The sequence below is a fragment of the Plectropomus leopardus genome, chromosome 10 (assembly GCF_008729295.1).
Source record: "Plectropomus leopardus isolate mb chromosome 10, YSFRI_Pleo_2.0, whole genome shotgun sequence".
NCBI lineage: Eukaryota > Metazoa > Chordata > Actinopteri > Perciformes > Serranidae > Plectropomus > Plectropomus leopardus.
The window spans coordinates 5,338,659-5,353,591 of record NC_056472.1 but is presented as its reverse complement, the minus strand read 5'-3'; the positions used below and the strand labels follow the sequence as shown (position 1 = coordinate 5,353,591).

Here is a 14,933-nt window from a genome sequence, read left to right as displayed (position 1 = left end):
GGACAAGGAGAGTTGACAGATGAGTGTTTTTGGTTTTCATGACGCTCACAGGTCACTGAAGCTGTTTTGCTTATTCTAGCCACACATAAGCTCATAATTGAGCTTAAGCAGACAACAGCAATAGCAACTTTTGTTTACAAGGTTAAAGTTAAAGCCGCACACAATATTTTTGTTAACAATGGATTAAATGAGCATCTGTAATGTGAAAGATGTCCTACTCAATAAACCTACTGAGAATTATTACCAGACTCTGCAGTTCCTCTCAACTCTGGGGAGAACTAGCATTATTCCCATCCATGTTTTGGTCTTACAGACCACAACTTTACCGTTTCAGTTCAGTCTCGATGTTTTTATCAACCCAGTGGCCAGAAATATGACTGATCTGTGTCTGCTGGATGATGAAATGTTCATCTGTGAACCAAAATGTTAGCTGTAACAACTCTATGGACCAAAGTTTAGGTATATGCTATATTTGTAATATTTTTTATCACTTTTCCTTGCTGTCCAGTCTGTTCTCATGCCAAAGTTGTCAAATATTGTTGTTTTGTCAGTGATTTTGACATCAGACACAGACACCCAATGCTACTTTTTGTAACAATATGATACATTAGATTGTAACGCAGCCAGATGGAACCTTTTGCGGTGTTATGATAGGCCGCTGGTCAGGAGGTGTATTATGTGGCCAGATGGCATTTGTTGCAGCCAATAAAATACGCTGCTGAACGGCTCAATTTAAAGCACTGCCAGAGAAGACATATTATAAAGAGCTGGAGAAACTGATTTAAATTCGATTGCCATTTAGCAAACCGGAAATTATTTTTGTTGTTAGCATGACTATCACATTAATTCAGTCAATAAGGGGTTAATAAATCAGTGTTGTGTTTATAGCTTGTTTTTTCTGCCCCCATGTGGCAAAAAAATGTCTTCAAGTTGTCTTAGTGTTCTCCTGGGACATTTTGATGTCTCTGAAATAAAACATTGGACTGCAAATATTTAGAGTAGGTGAACCCTCGTCCTCACGATATAAAAAAGAAATAACAAACTAAACTAAAATTAAACTAAAATCAGAAACACAATTTGGAAAATTAAAGGCTGTTTGATGTATCCCGTGCTTGTGTTGTTGTTGTATACCCAAATGCTTGGTTGTAAGGAGAAGGGCAGAGAGAGAGAGCATGTGTTCTGTCCTGTGACTGCTAATTCAATTAGCCTCAGAGCTGTTGGCTGGCTATTTATTTGATCAGACTGAGAGCTCGAAGAGCTTGAAAATACAGCACATACAGAAACCGTGGCCAAGACCCACTGGAATATTTTGATCACGACCCCACCCCATCCATTTTTCATGTTTGTCTTGTTTGCCATGTGAGCTCTCAGTCTGTCACAACAATATTAATTTCACGTTTTCTTTCACATGCCCCCCCCCCAAACCCAGCTCTACTTCTCCGCCTCTTACTGTAGCTCTCATTTCTCACAATCTCCAGAGCCGCCACCGCATGGAAAAGGAAGGAAGTTGTTAATGTTGTTACTGGGATTCAATAGTATACCAACATCTTTGAAACTTCACATGGGGTTATATAATGTCTCCTGTACTTACAAAGAAAAATGTGTTGTGTCTTACTATTAATGGCTAGTTTATCTCAGAATGGCACAAAACTAGACAATGAACAAGTGCAAACAAAGCCACCAGCATTAGCAAGAAATCAGTGTTCATCTGTGATAGCAAATGCATGTGACATTGTGAAAATGATAAGCAGCAAGGAGATTGACCACTCTTTTTTTTACATGTCATCGTATAACAAACGTCCGAGAAATAAACTCAAATTGCACTGAATCCCAGAGGAGTTGCATGAACACTGCATAGACATGAGTCTAAATAACCTCCAACAGCAGGTACACTACTGCCATTATAAGCACAAAAAAACTGAAATCCCCTATGTATGCACATAGTGACGCAGCCTCCAAAGCTTCCAATTAATGCCAGTGTGATAAATCAGCCCTGTAGCCGTGTGTGTGTGTGTGTGTGTGTGTGTGTGTGTGTGTGTGGTATCTACAGGAAGTCACTGGAACAGAGGACGAGCCAAATGATCTTGACAGCTGCTGCTGAAGAAAGAGGTTACATGAGACATGAGAGTTTGACGACAAAAAACCCTTACATTTTCTGTCCAATTCTGCACAATTACTCTTTAAAAGTACCCAAAGTTTACAAGTTTACAGTCATGGCAGAGTCAGAGTCATGGGGGTTAGTGCTGAAATTTTACATTGAGTAATCCAATAGTTGAACCAAAAATTCTTTAACAACAATTTAGATGACTGACTCATTCATTCACTCATCAGGCAAAAGAGTTTACAGTCATGCTGGCAGCTCTGTGAGGCTACACATAGGCAGACTGCTAAACGCTAACAGTAGTAGCGTGCTAAATTTCATGACAATCTATGGAATAATTGTCTAAATATCTCATCCTGGGCCAAAAAGGTGGACCAACAGACCAACCCAAGAACTGCTAGCATGGCTAAAACCAGTTCCACCTTGTCAGATCAGAAGACATGCTACTTTTTTCTGTTTAAGGTCATTGAAAATTGATTAGCTTTAGGATTTTGGACTGTTTCCACTTGAGATTTAACCCCAGTCTTGCAGATGAAGTATGGTCTCTCTAAAGACTGACTCCTAACTGGCTTTGTGCATGAAGCTCCTGGTGTCCAGACAGCTACTGTAACCTTTCACAGTTATAAATCCAAGCTGTGTTCAGAAGGTGAGGGAGACACCAGCTGCAGACCTGATGTTCTCTCTCAAACACACCTCACATGCGTGGATACAGGTGTTTGGATGCGTCAGAGACTCGGGCAATAAATACTGAGAGATAGATGGCCTGCTTTATTTTCAGCTGCACCAAGGACTTTTCTATCTGCACATGAACGCTCAGATATGCTAAAAATGTCAGGAAGCGTCGCCACTGACGTGCACACAGTGCCAGAATGACTGCTTGTTTAAACACAAATATTATCCAGAAACTTCATGGAACAGAGAAAGCTTAAGTAATCCATCACACATGTGCAGGTGTATCCATAACCAGAGAGCAGAAATTACAGATTTGATTGATTGCTTATCCACATATAAATTCCTCATTAAAGTCCGTTCTCATTTGTCTTCTCAAATATTTCAATAGCATTGTTTTTTGTTGAGCATGACAACATTTAGATTGACCTAAGAGCTGCTGTTATTGAGATTGTTACCACATTCAGCAACTCAAAAAGCAATTTGCAGCTTGGCAAACACATCGAGCAAAATGAGGACATATCCATCAGCAAGCTGCAAGCACCACATGTCTAACTGCAGCATGTTGTGCTCAATGAAAGGAACTGAAGGGGTCACAAATAACAAATCTGAAATAACAAAAACACACAGCGGAGGTCAGCCAGCACAAAGAAACACAGGATTTTTCCTCTAAACATGCATTCGGAGAATTTCAGGAGCTGGGAAAAATGAAAACAAATGCTTCATCATTTTGAAGTGCAGAATGAAAAAGTGGCGGAGTGAGAGTGTGTTCATGTTCCTTCACTTTGCTTTCTCAGACCTCCTTCCTCATTAACTGTGAAACATGGTAGTTTCCTTCTCAAAACACACTTGACAGGCAACGAAGGATCAGTGAAATCTAATAGTTTGTACTCAGCACCTCAGCTTATTCCTGACTTTAAGTGTTTCCAAACCAGCGGAGCCTGACCGGTATATCAGTGGGGGTCATATTTTAGGCAATTCTAGCTCATCAGGCAATCAACACACTGTCTCTTTGCTAAATCGTCAAATATAGCAGCCTGGTCAGTGGCCCTACACTTCAGACTATACACATGTCAATTTCTGGACGTTACATGCATAGTGTCTTCAAAACAAACTTCTGTGTTCACAGGACATGTTAGTTTCATCTAGGGGTGCGACTTGCAGATATTATTAATATATAAACTGGAGAGCTGCTAGTTTGTTTCCAGCTCACAGTAGATATTGTAAAATTATCATGTTTAGAGGCATCAAGATAACAGTTTAACTTTAATGGTTAACAGCTAATTCTTGATTGGAAGCTATAAATCAAAAACATCAAAACTTCCGGCCTGTGGCAAGCTGGGTTAATCAATCTTTAAATAAAAGCATCAGAGGTTCCTCTTATTTATTATTTCATTATAACATTATTATTATAATAGTACTTTATTTAACTTTATCATAATAGTAATAAGTTTAATGTTATTAATATTTTATTCAATAGTACTTTAACTTTATTGTAACAGTACTTCATTTACCTTTAATATAACAGCATTTTATTCAACTTTATATTATTTTATGTAACTTTTTTACAATAATACTTTAACTTTATTATAACAGTGCTTTATTTTACTTTAATTTAAGTGCTTTTTTAAACTGTATTATATCAAAAGCACTATCATATTTAACCCAATTGTAACTGTAGTCAATTTAATGATTTTGTATTTTAATAGTCTACAATAGTTTAGAGGGGATTTCAAAATAGGATATATTTTAAATTTTGTATCGTGATATAGCCTAAAAGTATTTCGATACTATTTTTAAGACATGTCGTCAGGCTCTAGTTTCATCGCATAAACTGTTTTTTGTTTAGGCCAGAAAACTACTTGGTTAGGTTTACAAAACAGATCATTGTTGGGGTCAAAATAACTAAATGTGTTACATAACTTAAATTAATGATGATGTCATGTGAAGTTTGTCCATTTGTCCAGAAGAGATGGGCTGTCATTTTCAACTCCATAGCAACACCAGGGATTCCACAATGATCACAGCAGCAAACACGAGTTTGCCTGCAAGTCTATACTTGAAATCAATAAAAATAGCATCATAAGGGTGGACTTAGCCAAAAGTCTGTAAATGAAGGAAGCGAAAACGGAGGAAAAAAGAGCCTTGGGTTGAAAGGGATAAGGGTGAGTGTTGCCACCATAAACAACAGAAACCACAGACCACAACTGAGAAGCACATTATTTTTTACAGTATGTTTATACTGAATGTCAGACTGCAACTAAATTGTGTTTTACTGTACAAAACAGGAAGAGAATGTCGGCAATTTGTGAAGGAATAGAGAACAGGGTTCACCTCAGTGTACAAATAAAATAAAAAGTGAAATCATTCTTCTATAACTATGACTGCATTGTGGACAAATTAAAATAGGATAGAGAACTTTTCTTAAATTTTGATATGTTACTGAGTGGAAGGTGCACAGCGGGAGCTTCTGTGGTTTTTTATACACTGCATAGCTGAAATTAGCGTGAGCAGACCGAGAGCTCCTAAATATTCTCAGGTTTTACCTTTCATTAATGCTCTCAAAGCAGCACAGAGGGAAAGTCCCAGACATCCTGCTGATGTTTTTTTAGAAAGAGGTCAAGTTTGAGCAAAGGAAGAAGACGTAAAAGGAATTGACAGGTGCGGTATTCAGCGAAAATGTAAAAGGATTTGGGGAAAAACTGACCCTAAAATCCCCCGTCTCAACCTCCAGGGTGACCTAATACGCTCCCTGTGGCTCTCCCCTGTCATCACCCAGGAGTGAAATCTTACTGACAAGATTTAAAGAATTTTTCACATCCAGGTGTGAGCAAACACACCTCAGGGTGAGGGGCACATGTGTTCACACACACATACACCAGTCTGACCATTTGTTTGCAGATGCCAGGTTAAAAATGGGCCACATATTAGTCCTATCTGGAGATTTATAACTGTATAGTGTACTGACAGCTGAGAGTCTCCATCAGGAGTTTAGATTTCTAGCATGTAAGGTCATATATGACTGAGAGAACACAGAGAGCTTCAACTGCTTTTTCAAATAAATAATTCATAAAAATGTACTCGATGGTCTTGTAGGCCTGACTGAGTGCCGATAGTGATCAAGCTTGACCCTGTCGTGGTCACTCCCTTGTTTTTCATCTCAGGCTTGTTAGCAAATTGCTTCCTGCCAAAGCTATGACATTTTCGGCTGAAATGTTTAGAAAAGGAAATGCTGCTGTGATTTTTGGAGATGGAAATTTTCGGTTTTGTATATATAGACACTGGGAGTATGTTCTGGGCTCCTTTGACGTCTCCTCCCACAAATTTGACCCGCAACTTCCTGAAATTCAAATGTTATCAACAAGTATGGAGGGTAAGCTTTCATACATCACACTTTGTCCTTGAGGGGTCGTCTTGAACAAAGAGCAAAAGAGACATGTTGAACATTATTTATGTATCCTCAATAAGAGCTGTTCACACAGGACTCATAATGGGGACCTCAGGCATAAATTAATCACCCACAACTTCTGCATTTGGTGAAACACATTCGCACAGCACAACCCAAACAGGGTTTTAACTGTGAATAGTTTTCACTGTAACTATTTTCCTACCTTCCAATGGCCAAAATACATAAGGGCACCAACATGACGCTTCGAATAAATAGGACAGATATTGCTGTTCACATTTTGATTTTGAGATAATGTAGTTTGTTTTGGATGCTGATTTGGAAACGTAGACTTTGGCTATATTAACTGATAGTACATTACCAATTACTCAGATTGGTTTAACTGCAAGATTATTGATGTATTGATTTGACTGACTTATTTTAAAGTGAAACGGAAAACCACCCACAAAGTTGCTTTGCTGTGTCACATCGACAGTGCTACTATGTGTTTATTTGAATCATTTTTAAGCACACTGTATTTGTTTTTACATAGTTCTATATAGTTTTAACCTGTGGGGGAGCTGCATAGCCAACAAAATTAGACCAGCAGCATAAAAAAAGAAAAAAGATAAGCAGCCCCCACCTCTTTGTGTGGGTAAAAGTCCTGGAAAAAAAGAAATAAAATGTTGCATGCCTAAATACAACTACAGATTAGTGAGGAAATATGCTGGGGTTTTTTGTCATTTTAATTAACCTATTTATTACTCCAATATGACCACTCACTATGTGTTACCTTGAATTTGCAAGTAAAACTTTGTTTTGTCTTGCATGCCTGCACAGTGAATATTCATTCATTCATTATCCAAAACCACTTTTCCTTTTCTGGGTTGCTGGGGGGCTGGTAAGAGGCGGGGTACATCCTGGACAGGTTGCCAGACTATCACAGGGCTGACAAATTAGCCAAATTTCCACTGCACAAAATCCAGCGAACACCCGCTAATATCTGGCTTTTTAATATCATGGGAAAGTGTACAATTGGAATTCACACCCTTACCAAATGACTCCATATTTATCGCCTCTGGCTCCAACCAGTGTTGATGGAAACACAACAGCTAAGTGAACACGCTAATTTCAACTCCTTAACCTGAGAGATGCGATGACGGGCCTCAACTAATTACCGTCCGTCTCCGCACATGCAACGCTCGAACATCATTCCAAATGAAGTTGGCACCAAATTTGAAAGTGTGACTGAATAAGTATGAGATATAGAATAAGTAACCACCGTGAAGTTTTCATAGATCTCCATTGATGCTGTTGTCTAATGTTTGCCTGTGCTGCGGTTTGTCTACAATGTTAAACGTAACACACACACACACACACACACACACACAAAAAAAACACGCACAGAAAAACACACGTCACACTCGTCTGTTGCAGAGCCGTGCACACAGTTCTGCTCTACTGGCAATGGGAAAGCAGTCGATCGCCTGTTTTTAGCAGGTTAACCAGTGTTTCAAAAACATGCAAACTCCACACAGAGGGGCACCAGATGGCTGGTAGGTTTGACCCTGGAACCGAGACAGTGCTAACCACTGTTCCGCCCCTCCACCATAAACAGAGAATTTTAAAAAAGGCGAACATTATTCATTAATTGAAGTAATTGGCCACCTTGTTTAACAACAGCAAAACTATATCAATACAGGTAGTGCACCTTGGGCATGCATGTGTGTATGACCTCCACCTCAGCAGAGTTCAAATGCATGTGCACACTTCTCAGCCGTGCATGAGACTGTTTGTACTGTGCTGTTTTAAATCAGAAGATTTTAGCAAAAATGCATGTGTTTGGGAAGTACTGAACATAGGACCAGATAAATGAGACTTTGATTATACTGTGGGTGTTGTGTAAGAGTATGTAAACAGCTGTTTAGTTATAGTTCTATTGTTGTTAAATGTGGACCCTGACTATTTTAATTCATGCAGATTATTAGCCTTTTTTTAGGATTCTCCGTTCACTGTAAGGACTTGTGAAAAATTCAGCAGTAACACACGGTAAGTAACTGATCAACAGGCGATCACTTTGCAAGTGAAGCACTCCTTTAAATCTTCCAAAACTGCTGGCACTTAGGTGGTAAAACAGTGAAAATTTTGCAAAGCAAAGGTAAGGTGGGACAGGGTGGGCTTATCATTACTAGAGGTACGTCCTGCGTGGCTGACCAAAGCCCCCACCTCCAACTTAGCATGGCCTGTCTGCCCTGCACCCCTGGCATTTCCTGTGAGTAAATGAGGGATTGGGCAAAGCTGGCAAGTAGCACCCATTTCAATAATGGTTACCAGATGAAGGGTGTGTTTATACATAGGTAGGTGTGTGTGTGTGTGTGTGTGTGTGTGTGTGTGCGTGTGCGCGCGTGTGTGTGTGTGTGTGTGTGTGTGTGTGTGTGTGTGTGTGTGTGTGTGCATATGTTCCTGTAAACCTTCATGGCAGTTGTACTTTTACACACACAAAACACACAACCTTCCCTCTTTAACAACCCTACAGGAACTTCAGCTTCATCTGTTTTCCCTCCCATTTTCTTCGACGTACTCTCTGCCTTTCCAAAACAAGACGGATCAAGCGACGGCTCCATCCAGAGGGTCTTTTATTTTTAGACACGGGGCGATCTCCAGGACGCAAGAGTTTATCCAATATAAACACATTCTGGTACAAAGAGCACTTGTTTAGACATTCTTAAGATTTTTTTTTTTGAGAGCATAAACTCCCTAAACTCCACCTACCCCAACATCTGCATGTATATACACTTACACACACACACGTGCACACGCATACACACACACACACATATACAGAGGAGTACCTGACTCCACCCAGAACATAATATTTCCTCCCGATAAACTAAAGTGGATTTTAAAGGGCACATCCATTTTCTTCAAAATACATTTGATGCATAAAACCATAAGAAAATCTGCATATTTAGATGAAAATTTGACTTAAAAAAAGTGTGTGTGTGTGTGTGTGTGTGTGTGTGTGTGTGTGTGTGTGTGTGTGTGTGTGTTTGTGTGTGTTTTTTTACATAAAATGGTTTGGGTCTTACCTTGACTTCACATTTCTTGTGGCAGGCTACTCGGCACACTAGAGAAAACAGAAAGAGAGAAAAACTAAATTAACTTCACACTTCATAAAAATCTTCCAAACACCATGGACAGATCCAAACACCGCGGTGCAGCGTGAATCATGATGCTGAGTGGTTGTCAAGGAGGTATGAAAAAGCAAGAGGTTCATTCAAATTCCACAGATTGTTTGTTCTGTGGTCAAAGTCAAATATTATCTGCTCTTAGCAGGCTAATGCTTACGACCTAATGTTAACTTTGTGCTTTCTGAACACTGGCTCCTTATCAGAGGCTTAATTCATTATTCTCAGAGGTCCTGAAACACTGTAATGATCTGACGTCTGTGTTAGTGGGTTTAAATCTGATCAGTAGGGTGCTTTTGCATCAAACATATAGTCTAACATAAAAATCAATAATAATAAGTTGGTCTTAAACATTTTCTTCATCCATCACGCCAGAGCTTTACAGACAGCTGCACAGACGTTTTAAAGAGATGCTTATTAAGACACTGTAGACAAAACTCAACTGCATATAATAACTTAACAACTGAGTCCCTGTCATATATAACATAGCAAATCATTTTGCAGACTAAAGAACTTTCAATACAGTAAATAACTCTACAAATTTAATCCCTCTTAGGCACATGTACAATGGTCAACTGTAAATCTTTGTCTCCTACATTATGACAAGGGTCTATCAAGTGATATGTTTTATTTCTCTACAACTATGCACTTGGAAAACCTTATTTTACTGATTTTGTAAGATGGGCCTCTTGTTGGGCAAAAAACACGTGGCTCATTGATTCTAATTACAGACCGGTTGCAAGATGAAAACGCTTATATTGTATGTTTCTGCAAACCACAAATACGTCATATTCCATACTTTTCATACTTATCATATCAACATTTATAAAGTGACATAACATATGAGCTGACATTGTCATCTGGAGGTGGAAGGGATGATGGATGGCCTGACACCTAGGCAAGACGCTCTACTCAATACCAACAAATATCAAAACCAGTATTATTTTAGTGAGTTAGTGCATTTTTTTAATAGAGTTTTTAGGCACCAAACATGATGCAACCCAACATAATTTTTTTGTGCCCCAAAACCAGATTTTTATGCCAAAGCATGATCTTTTCCTAAATATAACCAAAAGGTTTTTGTGTCTAAATCTAAAAGTGCTGTTGAAACATAAAGTAGCATTTAGCGAAATAACAACATGCAAAGGTACCATGTCCATTGTTTGCCGAAACATACAATGCCAACATTTTATTTTTTCTGGCAACTGGATTGCTTGAAGAGTCAGCGAAACTGTAGGTTAGAATTTCCCACCCTGGTCTTCAGAATAATATTTAAATTTTACACTCTGTGTAATTGTGGGTTGGCTGCTCCGTATGGTAATTTAATATCAGCATGCTCACCATAAAAAATGGTTGATAGCTGATGTGTAACTGAGGCTGACGGTGATGTCAAACCAAACTTTATGTCAGTCCATCAGTAGTTGTCATGACATTTCACATAAGAAAAAAAATTCACAAATGTGGTGGCGTTAAGTGAAGATTCAGGGGATAACCAGAGTCACTATGGAGCATCCTCTGGGAACCATGAATGTTGAAACTCAATTTTGTCCTGTAGTCGCTTTTGTATAACTTGGCTATGCTTTGGCTGAAATCAAGACCAAACTAAAAAAAAGCAAGTTGCATTCTGTAAAACCAAAACAATGAGCTAAAGGACACTATCAAGCTCTGTAGAACTGAGGGGAACTTCAGAGTCATATACTAATTGTCTGTGGGTTTGGCATCACTACAACTGACGTATAAGTAGTTTTAAGATCCATTATCAACAATAATATATTGTCTATTTCCACTTTAAAGAACATTTTAAGAAAGTTTCTTTGTATTTACAGGATGCCATGTTGTCTGGGAGACAAAGCAATTCATAAAAATCCAGCACACAATCCAATAAGACAGAAGACATTGTTCTGCTATTGAATTTCCACACATTCTCTGCAGCTTCCTTTCTGCCCTCCAGCCCTCTCGCTGGACTCCCACTGGGTCTACAAATAAGGGTCAATGGGGGAGAGCACCTGGACCAGTGGCTCATAAATTGTTCGAGCCCTTCGCAGGATGGAGAATCAAAATACGGCTCAGCGTGCAGAGGCGTGAGTTTTCCAAATAAAGGAGAAGACTGTATGCTTTTACTGGAACACCCAACACCTTATGTAATTGGTTATTCTTCCTGTCTCCAGACACATTTTTCAAAGCAAGTGTAATATCTATTGTGATTAGCTGTTAAGTTACTGATATGAATTTGGGAGGTGGCTAGTCCTCACATAGAGTGAGAGTGGAGATGTGGTCTGTGTTATGTTTTATCTATGTTCTGTTGTATGTTTTCTGAACACCACACTGTGTTATCTTTGATATACAGCATGCTTCAGAAACACTCTGTTATCTCCGATGTATGTCCCTTAATCACACAATGTATTTTTCAAACACAGTCCTTTGTCCTTAAGCCATTTGCTCTAGTGTTTATCATGAAAATCCCTCCTCTCAAGGCATGATTGTTCACAAAGTCAATGGAAAGCTACAAAAAGACATGAATTCAGCCATAGAAGATGTATCCATGTCATAGGTAACGGACATAGGTGCAATGATGTCACACATTGGTTTGTGGACTGCCATTCTGAAGCCTCGAGTTTGGCATTTCGGCCATCACCATCTTGTTTTTTGGAGCCAGAAGTGATTGTATCTAAAGGATGGAGCTGTAGAGGAACAAGACTCTGACTCTGATATCAATACTCGCAGACAGACACTCAAGCAGCCCTACCCTTAAATATGCATAACTTTTGGCCTTAATAAAATGGGTTAGTTATGTAAAAAAATGTGCAAAGACCAAAACAGTTTTTTGTACCAGGTTGTAAACCAGGCTGTTTATTTCTCCTTTAAGACAGGCACTATAACATGGGGGTCTACTCTGTTTTGGAGCCAGCCTCAAGTGGTCATTGGATGAACTGCAAGTTTTGGCACTTTCACATTGGCTTTATTTTTTAGCCTCGTAGGTCGCTGCTTGGTCCAAGTGAGTCAAAAAATATTTCAACAATAGCAGAGAAAAATCCTGCCCACTTGACTCATCATAGTCTTGGTCTCGTCTGGGTCAATGGTCTTAGTCATGACTTGGTCTCAGTAGGTGGTCTTTCAAGGCTCTCTGGAAACTTGTTGGACTGAGTTTCTGTTTTAGTTTCTGTTAGTATTATCAATATCAGCATATATTAAGAGATCTGCATTTGTAACAGAGTTGGTTTGCAATTTTTCCTCACTTTTTAAACATGGCATTTATACCATATTAGCTCATTCTAAGCCTTAAACAGCCCTTAGCCTTGTTCAGGGTCAGAGGTTAAGTGCTGAGAGCAGCTCGGGGTCAACCAATGGCTACAGAGCATCGAATCCTATCCAGCTGACAGTTATTTGTCTTATCTATTTTACACGGGGAGACCAGTATTATGCATATACTCTGAGGAGACTTTAAGTAACATGCGCCCATCCTTTACTTAATTAATTGACTTGATAACTATAAGGTGTACAACAAAGTTATGTTTATTAGATGTACAAGATGACAAGTTTGAACTGATTTCGCTTTCAATGAACTGGTCGACAAGCTGTGTATACACACCGAAACTGGGAAAAGTGAGAAGCTTCCTTTTTGGAGCCAAATGTGTAATTACATCATGGTGCAGTTAGATTCTATTTAAGCTCATGCAGGACTATATTTGCACTTGGGGGGTAACATTAGAAAGTCAGTTTGACTTCTTAATTAGAGGCCTTCAAATGTGGGTGGCACCACAAAGTCCTACCGGGATACACATTTCCAAATCTTCAAAAGTGCTTGAGTTCCCAGGGTCAAACCAAATGGAGTTCTTCTATACAACATGACCCATATAGTCTGTCACAGGGCAAGGACTGTAACAAACATCATGAGACACATAGATTATACATAGTTTGGATCAACACAATGAATGGATCAGGTTAGGATATCACATTTCTGATCAACTGTGGATTATTACAAAGCTCCAAAGCATTATATAAATTCGCCAAAAAGCGCATAACCTTTCCATTCCGTCTGCAAATATAATTTTCCAAATTTTATCCATCATGTTTTAGGACTAACCAAATACCTGAGTAACCATGCAATCCATATAATGTCACAAAATACCCATGGTAGACCCCATGGTGACATCTTCAAAAGTTGTTTTATCAGATCCCATTCCCAATTCCCATTTCCGTATATATTAATCTAAGAAACTAGATAAATCTTGAATTTGAGTATCTGGAACCAGCTTAAAATAAACAATTGCTGATTATAACAACTATCAATAGAATAACTGTTTTTGGGCCAGCAATTCTCAATTCTGTGTCCCCTCTCCAGATTCTGAAGTAAGTGAAACTCATCATGAGTTCTATTTTCCCTCTGCAGCAGTTTGAGGTGTTTGAGTCGCGGGGTGGATAGGACTGTAAACAGCCAGCTGCCATCAGAGAGAGACCATGGGGAATAACGGCATTTATTTCTTCTTCTTTTTTTTTTAACATCTAACTTGGTGAGATAAGGATTTATTTCGACCAGAGCAGAGCTGGTGATTGTTGTAACAGTGGGCTTACTAAGTGTGTGTGTGTGTGTGGGGGGGGGGGGGGGGGGGTTAGTGCCACATAGTCATACTTTCATATATCCTATGGTAAGGTAAGGTAAGGTAAGGTATGGTAAGGTAAGGTAAGGTAGGAAATACTGCATACCAGCCAAGCCTGTAGGAAACCCTTAAAAATGAGCAAAACAGGAGTTACAAGGTTTTTAGAAAGCTGCCTGTTCCCTTCATATAAAGTCCTGATGGATTTGTCTCATGTTCTTCACACCACATTTATAACTTTTTTGTAAAAGTACGCCATGAGAGTGAAAGCACACTGAGGCCTGCACAAAATATTTTTAAGTAAAATGGAATGCTCCCATAGTTGTAACATTCAAACATACTTGGCTTTTTGCTTGATAAGCATAAAAGCCATGTGCTGTGTCCATCACAACAGAGTCCAATGCCAGTCCCAGCACGTGTGTCCCCAGTAAAAACACTCCTGGGCCACATGGGAAGGAGCAGGACTTCCATATTGGGTGTGAAAGCACCGAGCCCAGAGAACTCCGGTTAGGCTTTACCTTGTTAGGAAGTTGGAGCTTTGGAGAATAAACAGAGCAGAAATGTTCCTGGTGGAGAGAAGGAGGAGGGGGCGGGGGGGCCGAGGGGGGGGCAAGTGATGAGGAGGGAGAGGGAGGAAGAGGGGAAGATGTTGGAGAAAAGATGGAAAGGATGAATAACAGAGCGAGGGTGCAACAACATCGATCATTAAGCAAATGACAGGACAGCCGGGAGGGGAGTTGGTCAAGATGAGGAGATGATGAGTGTGGAACACCAGTTGCTATCTGACTCTAGGTCTGTGGTATGCTATACGACATCGGTGGGAGGGGGAAGGGGGAAAATGATAGAGGTGGGGGTGTGTGTGTGACCGAGGCTGGGTGATTTCCTTCCCCTGGTCCCTTGGAATGAGCGTAAACTCCCACAGGGCTGGGCTGGACCCCCTTACAACACCGAACACAATCAGAGGGCAGGGCTGGAGAATTTCCTCTTTCTCCCCC

The 14,933-nt window shown here is 39.7% G+C and overlaps 1 protein-coding gene across 7 annotated transcripts in view; it reads right to left on the bottom strand.

Moving 5' to 3' along the window:
• The window catches only part of tns1b (tensin 1b), a 188,047-nt gene that overhangs the window by 118,095 nt on the left and 55,019 nt on the right, over positions 1–14,933 (bottom strand). For all 7 annotated transcript variants that reach the window (XM_042494936.1, XM_042494935.1, XM_042494932.1 and 4 more), the window contains exon 3: positions 9,245–9,282. In XM_042494936.1, the coding sequence (XP_042350870.1) occupies positions 9,245–9,282 (38 nt within the window). The remainder of the gene's footprint in view (positions 1–9,244; positions 9,283–14,933) is intronic.